The sequence below is a fragment of the Ahaetulla prasina genome, chromosome 3 (genome assembly GCF_028640845.1).
Source record: "Ahaetulla prasina isolate Xishuangbanna chromosome 3, ASM2864084v1, whole genome shotgun sequence".
NCBI classification, from domain to species: Eukaryota; Metazoa; Chordata; class Lepidosauria; order Squamata; family Colubridae; genus Ahaetulla; species Ahaetulla prasina.
This window is the reverse complement of record NC_080541.1, coordinates 42,011,377-42,023,700: the sequence shown is the minus strand read 5'-3', so window position 1 is coordinate 42,023,700 and position 12,324 is coordinate 42,011,377. Positions and strand designations below refer to the sequence as shown.

The 12,324-nt window shown below is 39.8% G+C and overlaps 1 protein-coding gene across 1 annotated transcript in view; it reads right to left on the bottom strand.

Annotated features, from left to right (window-relative positions):
- The window catches only part of STAU2 (staufen double-stranded RNA binding protein 2), a 159,650-nt gene that overhangs the window by 131,016 nt on the left and 16,310 nt on the right, over window positions 1-12,324 (bottom strand). Inside the window, 2 exon segments of the mRNA XM_058175177.1 lie at window positions 4,263-4,376; window positions 5,427-5,510. Of these exon segments, the coding sequence (XP_058031160.1) occupies window positions 4,263-4,376; window positions 5,427-5,510 (198 nt within the window).

Sequence of the window (12,324 nt, the reverse complement as noted above, 5' to 3'; positions counted from 1 at the left end):
AGATCGGGGCCTCTATTTTTAAAGAAGGTAGACTGGTGCCTCTCAATAAAAGGCAACTGATAGACCGGTGCCTCTATTTTGAAAGAAAGTAGACTGGTGCCTGCCAAAAAAAGGCACTTGGTAGACCGGTGCCTCTCAGTAAACGCAATTGGTAGACTGGGGCCTCTGGTTTTAAAGAAGGTAGACTGGTGCCTCTCAGTAAAACGCAATTGGTAGACTGGGGCCTCTATTTTTAAAGAAGGTAGACTGGTGCCTCAGTAAAAGGCAATTGGTAGATCGGGGCCTCTATTTTTAAAGAAGGTAGACTGGTGCCTCTCAGTAAAATGCAATTGGTAGACTGAAGCCTCTATTTTTAAAGAAGGTAGACCAGTGCCTCCCAAGTTTTGTATACTTTATTATTTTTATTATTTATTATTATTGACCATGCCCATTCAGTCACCTGACCACCAAGCCACACCCACCAATTAAGCCACGCCGACAGAACCTGTAGGGAAAATTTTTAGATTTCACCCCTGGTTTCAATAGAAAAAAGGAAATAAGAGAAAACAAATTGATGATGATTTACAAATGTGGTGATTTTGAGAAATATATGCGATAAATGGAGAAATAAGATAATGAAATGAAATAAGATTAAGTGGAGGTTAGGGCGGATGGTAATATTGATTATATATTAAATATTTATTTATTTATTTTATTTATTTTAATATTAAGTAGAGATGAAAAATAAAAAAGTAGAAAAAAAGAATATTATGGCAGAAATTGAAATATATGAATTATATTTGGGAAATATTTATGTTATAATCTGTATAAATTTTGACTCAATCAATGCTCCATTCAAAAGGTACTGTTTGTTTGTTTTAAAAAATATATATATATAAAAAAACAATCCTTCATTACTAAATAATTTTGCTTAACAAGTAAGGTCCACATCTTAGCACCAGAAATGTCCATACCCTCACCACTGCCACAATAAATGCTTCAGCAGCTCTTTATTTATCTGTGCAGTGATCATTACATAGCAAGGGTTTTCTTAAATGCACGGATGCTGACCTGATCCCCTCTAGATGTGATACACCAGTCCATATGAAATCCAAGTCAACGCAACTGAATTGTGGCAGGCTGGGAAAATTGTTTTTACAATGTTTCACAACAACAGCAGACAACAATAGAATTTAATTGGAAAAACTATAACAGAAAACCAGACAATTTACTAAGAAGTTCTACTACATTTCTTTTTAAAAAGGTAAATAAAACTCAAGTCTATTTTATAAAATAGAGTGAATGGAATTAGGTGACCGCATAATCCCTTTGGACTTAATATTTAGGACAAGATTTTGCCCTCAGGCTGTATTGCTGACATCACTGGGCAGAACTTGGCTTCAAGGGACACTACACACCCTACCCATTCATCAAATATTGTGCAAGTCCAAGAAGTTGTTTACATGAAACTTCAAACATTTTAACTGTTTGCTAACTTATGTAACAGTGATATATAATATTTTCTATAGGTCTTGTAACAAAAAAAATGCAAGCAACTTCGTAAATACTATATCATGTAAAGAGTGATATTTAAAAATTTGTATCAGTCCTTGAGAGGAAATAATACTGAAAGTTCTTAAATTAAAAGTCTATTAACAACAGCAAATCTTATGGCAAATTACAAGATAACATGTCATTGTATGTTATAAAATCTGCCTCCAAATATAACATCTGGGTCAAAACTGAATCCTAGCAGCAAGTGAAATAGGTTCTGCACTCTGTAAAGTTTTAACTTAAGAAGAGAATGCCTCAGGTTAGCGCAGTGATTCCCAAAGTGTGAGCCGCGGCTCCCCAGGGAGCCGCGCTATCGTCATGGGGGCGCCGCGGAATATCTGCGCCCGCTGGGTCTGGCGCTGATGCGCCATTTCTGGGGCGTCTGGTGCGCATGCGCAGTTGCAGGTCGGACTTCCGGGGGAGCCGCGGGCGAAAAAGATTGGGAACCTCTGGGTTAGCGGGTAAATGTGTTCAGAGGAAGCTGTTGCAAAGTGAAAACTATGCCTTAAGGTGATTATCTCATGTTATACACTGGAGGAAGCCCATATTATTAGTCTATTATTTCATCTTGTGTTCTTACTGGTTTCTCCCAGCTATAAGATTAACTGTAATTCTGAATAGAATAGAATAGAATAGAATTTTATTGGCCAAGTGTGATTGGACACACAAGGAATTTGTCTTGGTGCATATGCTCTCAGTGTACATAAAAGAAAAGATATGTTCATCAAGGTACAACATTTACAACACAATTGATGATCAATATATCAATATAAATCATAAGGATTGCCAGCAACAAGTTATAGTCATACAGTCATAAGTGGAAAGAGATTGGTGATGGGAACTATGAAACGATTAATAGTAGTGCAGATTCAGTAAATAGTCTGACAGTGTTGAGGGAATTATTTGTTTAGCAGAGTGATGGCCTTCGGGAAAAAACTGTTCTTGTGTCTAGTTGTTCTGGTGTGCAGTGCTCTATAGCGTCGTTTTGAGGGTAGGAGTTGAAACAGTTTATGTCCAGGATGCGAGGGATCTGCAAATATTTTCACGGCCCTCTTCTTGATTCGTGCAGTATACAGGTCCTCAATGGAAGGCAAGTTGGTAGCAATTATTTTTTCTGCAGTTCTAATTATCCTCTGAAGTCTGTGTTTTTCTTGTTGGGTTGCAGAACCGAACCAGACAGTTATAGAGGTGCAAATGACAGACTCAATAATTCCTCTGTAGAATGAAGAAATCATTCTGTGAAAATTTGCCACAGTCACTACTTCCAGAAAACACTGTCTGCAAAATTTTCCTGTAGACATGCTGCTATGACTGTGAACTGGGTGAAGATCTTTTTCAAAAAGTCAGAAGGATAAAAGAGAGAATAATGAGCTAGGAAGAGGTAACTAGGGAACCAATTTTCATTTAATGGCTGGAGATCAAACCAAACTTTATCCGGCTCTACCATCCCTTTGAATCTCTACCAGGCTACTGTCCTGAATATAAGTTTTAGCGTCACAGAGGACCCTTTTTGGTAATTCATGGCTGAAGGCCAAAGGAAAGAATTTCAGCAACTGTCAGGACCAAACAAGAAACTGAAAGCTGAACTACCTATGTTAGGGAAGATAATGGCTATTCATTTGCTACATTTAACTTTCTTTTGTTGCCTTTCCCTCTAGTGCTATTTTTGCTTCATGTTCTACTTTGACAAGAATTTATACAAAGGACCACATATTGATTTAGGCAGAATATTAGAGACACTTAATATTCACTAAAATCAGCAGGATACAAGTAAATTATGACCGAACTTTTCCACTGATAACACTGGGAATTGGCTGCCAATAGATTGACTTGAATACAATATCTATGATTTATGTCTTGAACTAACATTTTCCTCTTGACAAAGGATAGAGACCAACACTAATGGAATAAATGTTGATGTGAGAAATAAGGAGGAGGTTGGTGGTAAGTCACTTGAAAGATTACTTCAGAAATGGCAACTCAGTCCAGGTGCTGAGAGATCTGGAAAAAAAGCTCTACTAAGAGGCTCTGCTTTAACTAATTATGAGTGAGGCTGGGAGATTCCTATTACAATTTGCAAGATTTTTTATTTGCCCCAGACTAACATGAAAGCCCTTATTGAAATCCAGCTTATTCTTTGAAATCCATATTTCCTTGAAACCTACTTAATTTTTGCCATTAAATAAGGCTCGGCAGTCCTTTTATCAATTAAGCCATGAGATAAAAATGAAGAACAACTACTACTACTTCTCCTTCTTCTCCTCTTCCTCCATCATCATCATCATCATCATCATTAGAAGGGACCTTGTAGGTCTTCTAGTCCAGCCCCCTGCTCAAGCAAGAGACCCGAAAGCATTTCAGACAAATGGCTGTCCAGTCTCTTCTTACAAGCCTCCAGCGATGGAGCTCCCACAACATCTGAAGGCAAGCTGTTCCATTGGTTGATTTTTCTCACAGGAAGGACAAAGTCAATTGCCAGTGTCCTTCCTGTTGCCATGATTCAGATTCACTATTGTCTTTTGTTAGTTTAAAATTAGCAGCACTCAAATAAACTAATATCTGAGTATCATCCATTACAAGTACTTAAATTTAATGGAAATTATTAATTTTATTCATGGTACATTTTAATGTTGTTCTTAGTAGTTTTGGACACAGCACATGAGAAAGAGGGGAGAAGGGAGGGAGGGCAAGCGAGGGAGCGAGTGGGAGGGAGGGAGATCATGTAAAACATACCACAAAACTTGTATGCGTGTTGTGGTTCAGTGCAATTTCAAATACTGTATTGACTTCTGACTTATTTGCATCTTTTTCCTTCTTCCATTTCATTTCCTGTCTGATCCATTCTGAACAAAAATGAGAAGTTATTCTTTTTTTTTTAAATTTACATTTATATCCCGCCCTTCTCCGAAGACTCAGGGCAGCTTACCGTGTATAAGGCAATAGTCTCATTCTATTTGTATATTTACAAAGTCAACTTATTGCCCCCCCCAACAATCTGGGTCCTCATTTTACCTACCTTATAAAGGATGGAAGGCTGAGTCAACCTTGGGCCGGGCTTGAACCTGCAGTAATTGCAGGCTGCTGTGTTCTAATAACAGGTTTCTTACAGCCTGAGCTATCACGGCCCAAGCCATCTTTCTTTCAACCATCTTTCTTCTAAGAGCATAATTAATTATCTAGCATTTTTCTTCAAACTATGCAAAATAATGCAATTTTATATTTGTTTATATTCTTTTAAAATTTTTGATTGTTAATGTATTTATATAGTACAGCCATTTTTAAAGATTTCAGGTATGGTATCAAGATAACAGTTGATCAAAATAGTGTGCCTTCTCTCGGCCAGAGAGTCAAACAGAATATCTTCCTAATATTACTTCTTTCCCCAGGGATAAAGGAATGCCTCCGGTCTTTTTTGTTTTTGTAATACCAATAGCACTTAGACTTACATACTGCTTCCAGTATTTCCCTCAAGGACATCTCCATGTGGTTCTCTACAATAGGGCCTTCTGCAGTGTTAGTTCTGCTACTTCTCAGTTATATTCCTGATCTTCAAAGTTAACAAGCACCACCTCTGAAGTGGTAGGAGCTAGGATCCAAGTAGTAATTAACACTGAGTGAGGAATGTTTCCATCATCTCTGAAGTAAATGGTGGTACATTTCAGACTCAAGAATCCTTCATATGACCTAATTATCTTGCAAAAGTGTAGACATATCTATACTTTCTTCCCCCTCCCCTGTTTTTGGAAAGGTAGTAGAAAAGTAGTGGTACTACAACTGCAAAGGATCAGCATGGAAATTGCACTGATTATGTTGGTGAACAATCTCTGGAAAGACTGGAATTTAAAGAGTATAATCTTTCTAGTCCTCCTTGATATCCTAGTGGTTCTTGATACCAAGAACATTGTATTTATCCGACAGTTTCTGAGAGATTGGATAAAGGAATACTGTTTTGCACTGGTTCTTTTCTTTTCTACAGACTGGGTTCCAGATATAATGTTGGAAGAAGAGAGTTCTACTGAAAATTCTCTACTTTGTGCAGTTCCTCAAAGGTCACTCTTGTGTCCATCTATATCAGGGGTGTCAAACTCGATTTCATTGAGGGCTGCATCAGGGTTATGTTTGACCTTGGGGGCTGGGATAGGTATGACCAAGGTGGGCGCGGCCAGCTTGACGTCACTTATGTCAGGGCCTCTGTTGTGGCCCAAGCTCTCTGCCAGCAAAAACAGGCTCCAGAGCTCCATTTTCAGCTGCAACGGCCTCCTGCCGCCCTCTGCCAGTAAAAATGGAGTTTGGTGGGCGTGCGTGTGTGCCCTCTACCAAAATGTAAAAAATGATGGCAGAGGGCAGCAGGAGGCTGTTACAACCGAAAATGAAGACTCAGAGGGCCACCTGCTGTCCTCCCAAGCTCCATTTTTGCTGGAAGAACCATGGCCAGGTCCTTTGCTGTTTCTAGGGTGGCCCTGTTTGACACCCGATCTATATGAAATCACTGGAGAAGTCATCTGCCACCATTGGAAAATGGCCAGGGAAGTGAGCTGCAATTGGGCCTGTGAAGTGATGTTGGCTTTTTGATGAAGGATATGGTTCCTCCTGCCTTGAAAGAGTCAATGCAATGGCCCCTCCTCCAGAGGCTATCCTTGGACTCCATATTTTTTGCTAGCTATTGAACAGTCTCCAACCATCCAAGCTGGGGAAAGCTATTGAAAAGGTGATTGGTCTGCAGCTGATGAGAGCCTTGGAGGAAACGGATTATCTAGACCAATTCCAGATGGTTTTCAGGCTGGGATTTTCTGAGACAGCTTGGTCACACTTGTAGATGACCTGTGGTAGAACCATGATGATGGTGGTTATAACTGTCCTTCTGTTGCTTGAACTCTTGGCAGATTTTGATACCTTTGACCAAGGTATCTTTCCAAGCCAGCTTTGCAGGTTGAGAATTGAGAGCACCATTTTGGGGTAGTTTTATGTCCTTTTCTGGAGCTGGTTCCAGACAGTGTTGATTGGGGAGAGAGACTGCTTCCTACGCCTGTTCTTTGTGAAGTCCTTCAGAGTTCCATTCCGTCCCGCCTCCTTTTTAACAGTAACAGAGTTGGAAGGGACCTTGGAAGTCATCTAGTCCAATCTCCTGCTCAAGCAGGAGACCTGTACTAGGGATTCGAACCACTGAACTGCCGACCTTTCTGATCGACAAGCTCAGTGTCTTAGCCACTGAGCCACCTAGTCAATATTTTTAATTTTTAATACATACATGAAAATTCTGGATTAGATCATCTACCAGTATGGGGTTTAGTATCATCATTACATGATAATACCTAATTATATCATCCAAATCTGTGCCATCCAAGTGAGGCTGTCAAGGTTTTGTCATAGTGTTTGGAGGCTGTGCAGGTTTGGAAGGAATCTTTTAATCTTCCTAATTTGGGTGTTTGGGCACCTAGGTTTCACAATATTCTCTATCTAATGTTATATGGAATGGCACATCCCCATTCAAGGGCGATGCATGTTTTGTGATATTCCTGGATTCACAGTTCCTGCCTGATGAACAGGTGGCAACTATATTAGGAAAGCCTTTGCACAACTTCTACTGGTGTGCCAGCTAGCCAAACTCTGGGAGCCCTTCAGAAAGTCACTCATGCCCTGGTAACCTTATGGCTTGACTGCAGCAATATGCTTTACCCAGGGCTGTCATTGAAGACTACCCAAAAGTTTCCATTGGTCCAGAATGCAGTGGTATGAGCATGATGGGTGTACCTCAGTATGCCCATGTAACACTTTTGCTTTGTGATCTGCACTGGTTGCCAGTTTACTTCCAGATATGAATCAAGGTCCTGGTCAATACCTATAAAGGCATAGGGCCAGATTACTGGAGGGACCACCTCTTTCCCATAGTATCTGCTCACCAGTGGTGGGATTCAAATTTTTTTACTACCGGTTCTGTGGGCATGGCTTGGTGGGTGTGGCATGACTTGGTGGGCATGGCAGGGGAAGGATACTGTAAAATCTCCATTCCCATCCCACTCCAGGGGAAGGTTACTGCAAAATCCCCATTTCCTCCCGATCAGCCGCGACTCAGAAGGCAGAGAATAGATGGGGGTGGGGCCAGTCAGAGGTGATATTTACCGGTTCTCTGAACTACTCAGAATTTCCACTACCGGTTCTCCAGAACTGGTCAGAACCTGCTGAATACCACCTCTGCTGCTCACCCAATTCAATCTTGATGGATTCATGCAAAATTCAATTACACAGTGCCATCTATCTGTAGCCTGGAAGTGTGCCTTCTCTGTAAAAGCACCTGCCTTCTGGAATGAGGTTCCCGAAGATCTGAACTGCCCCTACCCTAATGGTGTTTTCAAGGGCTTTGAAGACTCTATTAGACTGTGTAGGTTGCTTTCCTTTATCCTATCTACTTTTATCACCCATGCCATCTTTACTCTCCATATTCCTTGGACTTACTTTGAAAGCAATCTGTAAAATTTACTGCCAGCATAATAATAAAGGAAGTTGAAAATCATTTTTCTGTTTAAAGACTGATTCTTTTTTTTTTTTGATGATTTCCTAAAGTGCCCTAAATTAAAAAATGTTCTTGCATTTAAGCATACACAGAGTTATAGTCACAAATCAAACAGAATTTTCTTTGGATACAAACTTATTTCTGATTCTATGCAGATACACTAGTTCTTGAAATCCAAACATAGGATAGCTAAATGAAAGATTGCCATTTATTTTTATAAAAATAGTTGAAGTTGCTACTGGAAAACAACACATTGTCCAGTTGAAATTGAGATAGAAAACATGTATTTATCCTCAATATGGCCACTAATATACAGTGGAATCTCAAGTCCCACCCATCAAAGATATTTGAAATGTCCTCAATTTTGAGCTGTTAAGGGTAGTAATAATGATTATTATTACTACAAGCAATGGTTTGCAAACCCACATTAAATCAGGGGTGAAATGTAAAATTTATTATTACCCGTTCTGTGGGCGTAGCTTGATGGGGAGGGGGTAATGTGACTAGTGGGTGTGGCCAACTTTTTTTTTTAACTTTTAAAAGCATTTTTTCTACAAACTCTGCAGCCGAAGAGACTAAAAAAATGCTTTGAAAGGGTTCTGGTGATTAGGCAACTCAGCTGGGATTGTCAGAACCCTTTCAAAGCATTTTTTCTACAAGTTCTTCGGCCAAAGAGGCTGTAAAAAAATGCTTTGAAAGGATTCTGACAATCCCAGCTGTTGCCTAATCACCAGAACCCTTTCAAAGCATTTTTTTACAGCCTTTTCGGCTGAACAGCTGAGTTTTGACAATCCCAGCTGAGTTGCATGGGATCATCAGATGTTTTTTTTTTTTAACTTTTAAAAACATTTTTTTGGCCGAAGAAAAAATGCTTTTAAAAGTTTAAAAAACCTCTGATGATCATGCGGCTTAGCTGGGCATGCGGGGGAAGGCGGGGCCAGGGATTTTTGCTACCAGTTCTCCAAACCACCCACCACCATTGCTACTGGATCGGGCGATCCAGTCCGAACTGGGAGCATTTCACCCCTGCATTAAATCATGATCTCATATCCCAGATGCTGACCAGTATGCATATGCAAAAGAATGTCTTCATAAAATTTAAGCAACAGAAATCCAATCTATATGAGAACATCAGTACACCAACATTATATTTTACTAAATAATCAAATGTAAGTAGAACATAAGTTCTAAGTTAGTGAGCAGCTAAATTCCTTACACTCAAATTGTTATATTATAAAAATAGACAGTAAAAGTCAAGCCAAGAGTAAACAGGGACACAACTCTTCTGCATTATTTATTGGCATTGGCACTGAACAGTAAGTCTTTGAGACCCTTTCACATCAGCTTCCTAGTCATTGTCAAAAATAAAGGAAAGGGGATGGATGGATGATTGGTGGTACTGAGAGATCCCTGACTTACGTGTGATCTCATCACAAAACTAAAACTCTTGGCGATGTATTCCCTTCTCAGGCTTCACTTTGGCTGCTTGGCAGGGGTAAGCTGGCAACTATACAGCAGTTCTTTCATGAATGCAAGTTTGTGTTCCCATACACTCCCTGTTTTCATCACTGCTGTTTGCATTGTGATTTTACCAAACAGTCCCAATAAATATTCAAACTCATAAAGTTCTACCATACAGAACTTGGAAAGACTGTGTGTCCAACATTAAGCAAGGGGAAAACACACTGTTTGCTCAGTAAGAAGTTTGTGTCTAATGTGTCAAAACTTCTACAACACAAGCAAGGTGGTATAATTTAAAAGAGCTACTACCTACATTGCTCCATTACTTGATTCATGATTGTTCTATCAGTTGCAAAACAAGCTACTATCAGGGCAGCATTCCTTATAACAATCTGATTTGTGGGCCATATGGAAGCAGGTTTCCCAGAATGCATGGATGTTCCTATTACTAAACTAACAATGAAATAATCTATGATATTGGTAATATTGTTAGTCTTATTAGATTGTTACAAAGTTTACTCTGCAACATGTAAAGAATTTTAATTAAAGAATTTAATTACATGTAAAGAATTTAATTAAGAATGAACATAAATATTAAATAGGATTAAAATAGGTAAGCAAGAGATGTTGTCCAAATGATGGACGACACTTACTCCTGAATGCAAGAGAAGAATAAAAGTATTTCATCTGCCTCCTTCCAAAGCAGACTCAGTGAAGCCTAGCTGTTCATTTCTCTTTAAGGTAAAGATAAAGATTCCCCTCGCACATATGTGCTAGTCGTTGCCGACTCTAGGGGGCAGTGCTCATCTCCGTTTCAAAGCTGAAGAGCCAGCGCTGTCCGAAGAGGTCTCCTTGGTCATGTGGCCGGCATGACTCAACGCCAAAGGCGCACAGAACGCTGTTACCTTCCCACCAAAGGTGGTCCCTATTTTTTCTACTTGCATTTTTACATGCTTTCAAAACTGCTAGGTTGGCAAAAGCTGGGACAAGTAACAGGAGCTCACCCCGTTACACGGCAGCACTAGGGATTTGAACCGCCGAGCTGCCGACCTTTCGATCGACAAGCTCAACGTCCTAGCCCCTGAGCCACCGCGTCCCTTGTTCATTTCTCTTTTTTTTTTTTCCATAAAAAGTTTTATTTTTACAATCATATCAAATAATTCATCCAATGTACAGTTATATACAATTAGTCGGGCTTGCCCAGTCACCACCCCCCTTTTTAACACTCTTCCCTCTTCTACCTTCTTTTACTTTCCAAACCTTCCTCTCCTTCTCTTATCTACATCCGCCTCCTCCACCCTACACCTTCCTTCTCCCTCTACTATCCCTCTTCCTTCCTCTTCTCCTCTTTCCTACCTCCTACTCTCTTTTCTCCCTCCTCACCGTTCTAAAATGGTAACTATGCAGACCCGATCCTACATTAATTATATTTCTTCAATAATCCCTGTACATTAACCATCACTCCATCTCTTCCAAACCCCCCCCAATTCCTCCCCTTACCCCCACCCCCCATCCCGACTTCCCAGAACAAAATGCAGGGTATCAAAACTAACAATCATAATCCAAAATAATTCCTAAATTATAATCTCTAGTCACACCACACTTAGTCACACTCTCAATTCCCCTCTCCTTCAAAAATATATCTAATACAAAATATTTCCTAAATTTACTCATATGCTATTCAATATTTTTTTTTATCTGGTACTTATTTTAAATATAATCAATCCACATTTTCCATTCTAGAATATATTTTTCTAGTGTATAGTCTTTCAAGTAAGCGGAGATTTTTGTCATCTCTGCCAGATTTGATACTTTGAGTGTCCATTCTTCGATTGTAGGTAATTCTTCTTTCTTCCAATACTGAGCAATCAAAAGTCTTGCGACTGTTATTAAGTTCAATCCTTGAGTCCTCTACCAGACTCTATCTCAAGTTGTGTGAGCAGCTTCCTCTTCACTCCATTAACATGTGGAATAATTAGCTAGGTCGTCTATCCATCCATACTTCCCTCATACATTTGATATATCCTTTATCCTTATGTCTACTCTTGTAGTAGCATTCCTTCAATTCCAGGTTCCCTTGTCTCGTCCATATATGGTTAGTTCCAGTAGCATATTTATCATTGTCCCTGGTTCTCAAAATCTGAAGTAGACCTTGTTAATCCTGGTGACAGCTGAAATGGCATTATATTCTTGATTTGTGTCCCTGTCATATTTGAGGTAGGCATGTAGAGTGCCCAAGGACCCTAGATAGATACCAACTGCGATTAGAACCTCCCACATTGATGGTGATGCTCTAACCACTACGATATCCAGCCAACATATATACTCCATGCTAGATGGAATACGAGAGATCCATGATCAGAATTATCTATTTCCAGTTAAAAGCGGCTACTCAAAGTCAGGTAAGTTGTACTTAGTGCTGAAAGGAAGGCGTTATTTCTCAGGGCTCAGACTCACAACATACATGCCACTGCAGAAATGTGTTTTGCTAATTGTTTTTGAGAGATGTGTCCTTTTAACCTTCTCTTCATGTCATCCCCAATACACTGCTAAGGCAGCCTAGAGCCATCCTTAATAGTAGTAATCTAAGACGACACTAGGACAAGCTTGGAGATGAGCTAGTCAGGGACAGTGATCTGCCAGACTACTAGATTGCCAGGCACTGTACCTCCTTGGGCATTTTTGGCTGCAAAAAGGGTCTTTTTTTCTTTACGATGGAATAACTCTTAGCAATAAGTCAGTCAGAAAATATGTTGTTGGCTGTGTGTGTAAGTCACATGCATATGCGTGTGCCGGGATGATCATCAATTCAGGAAAGC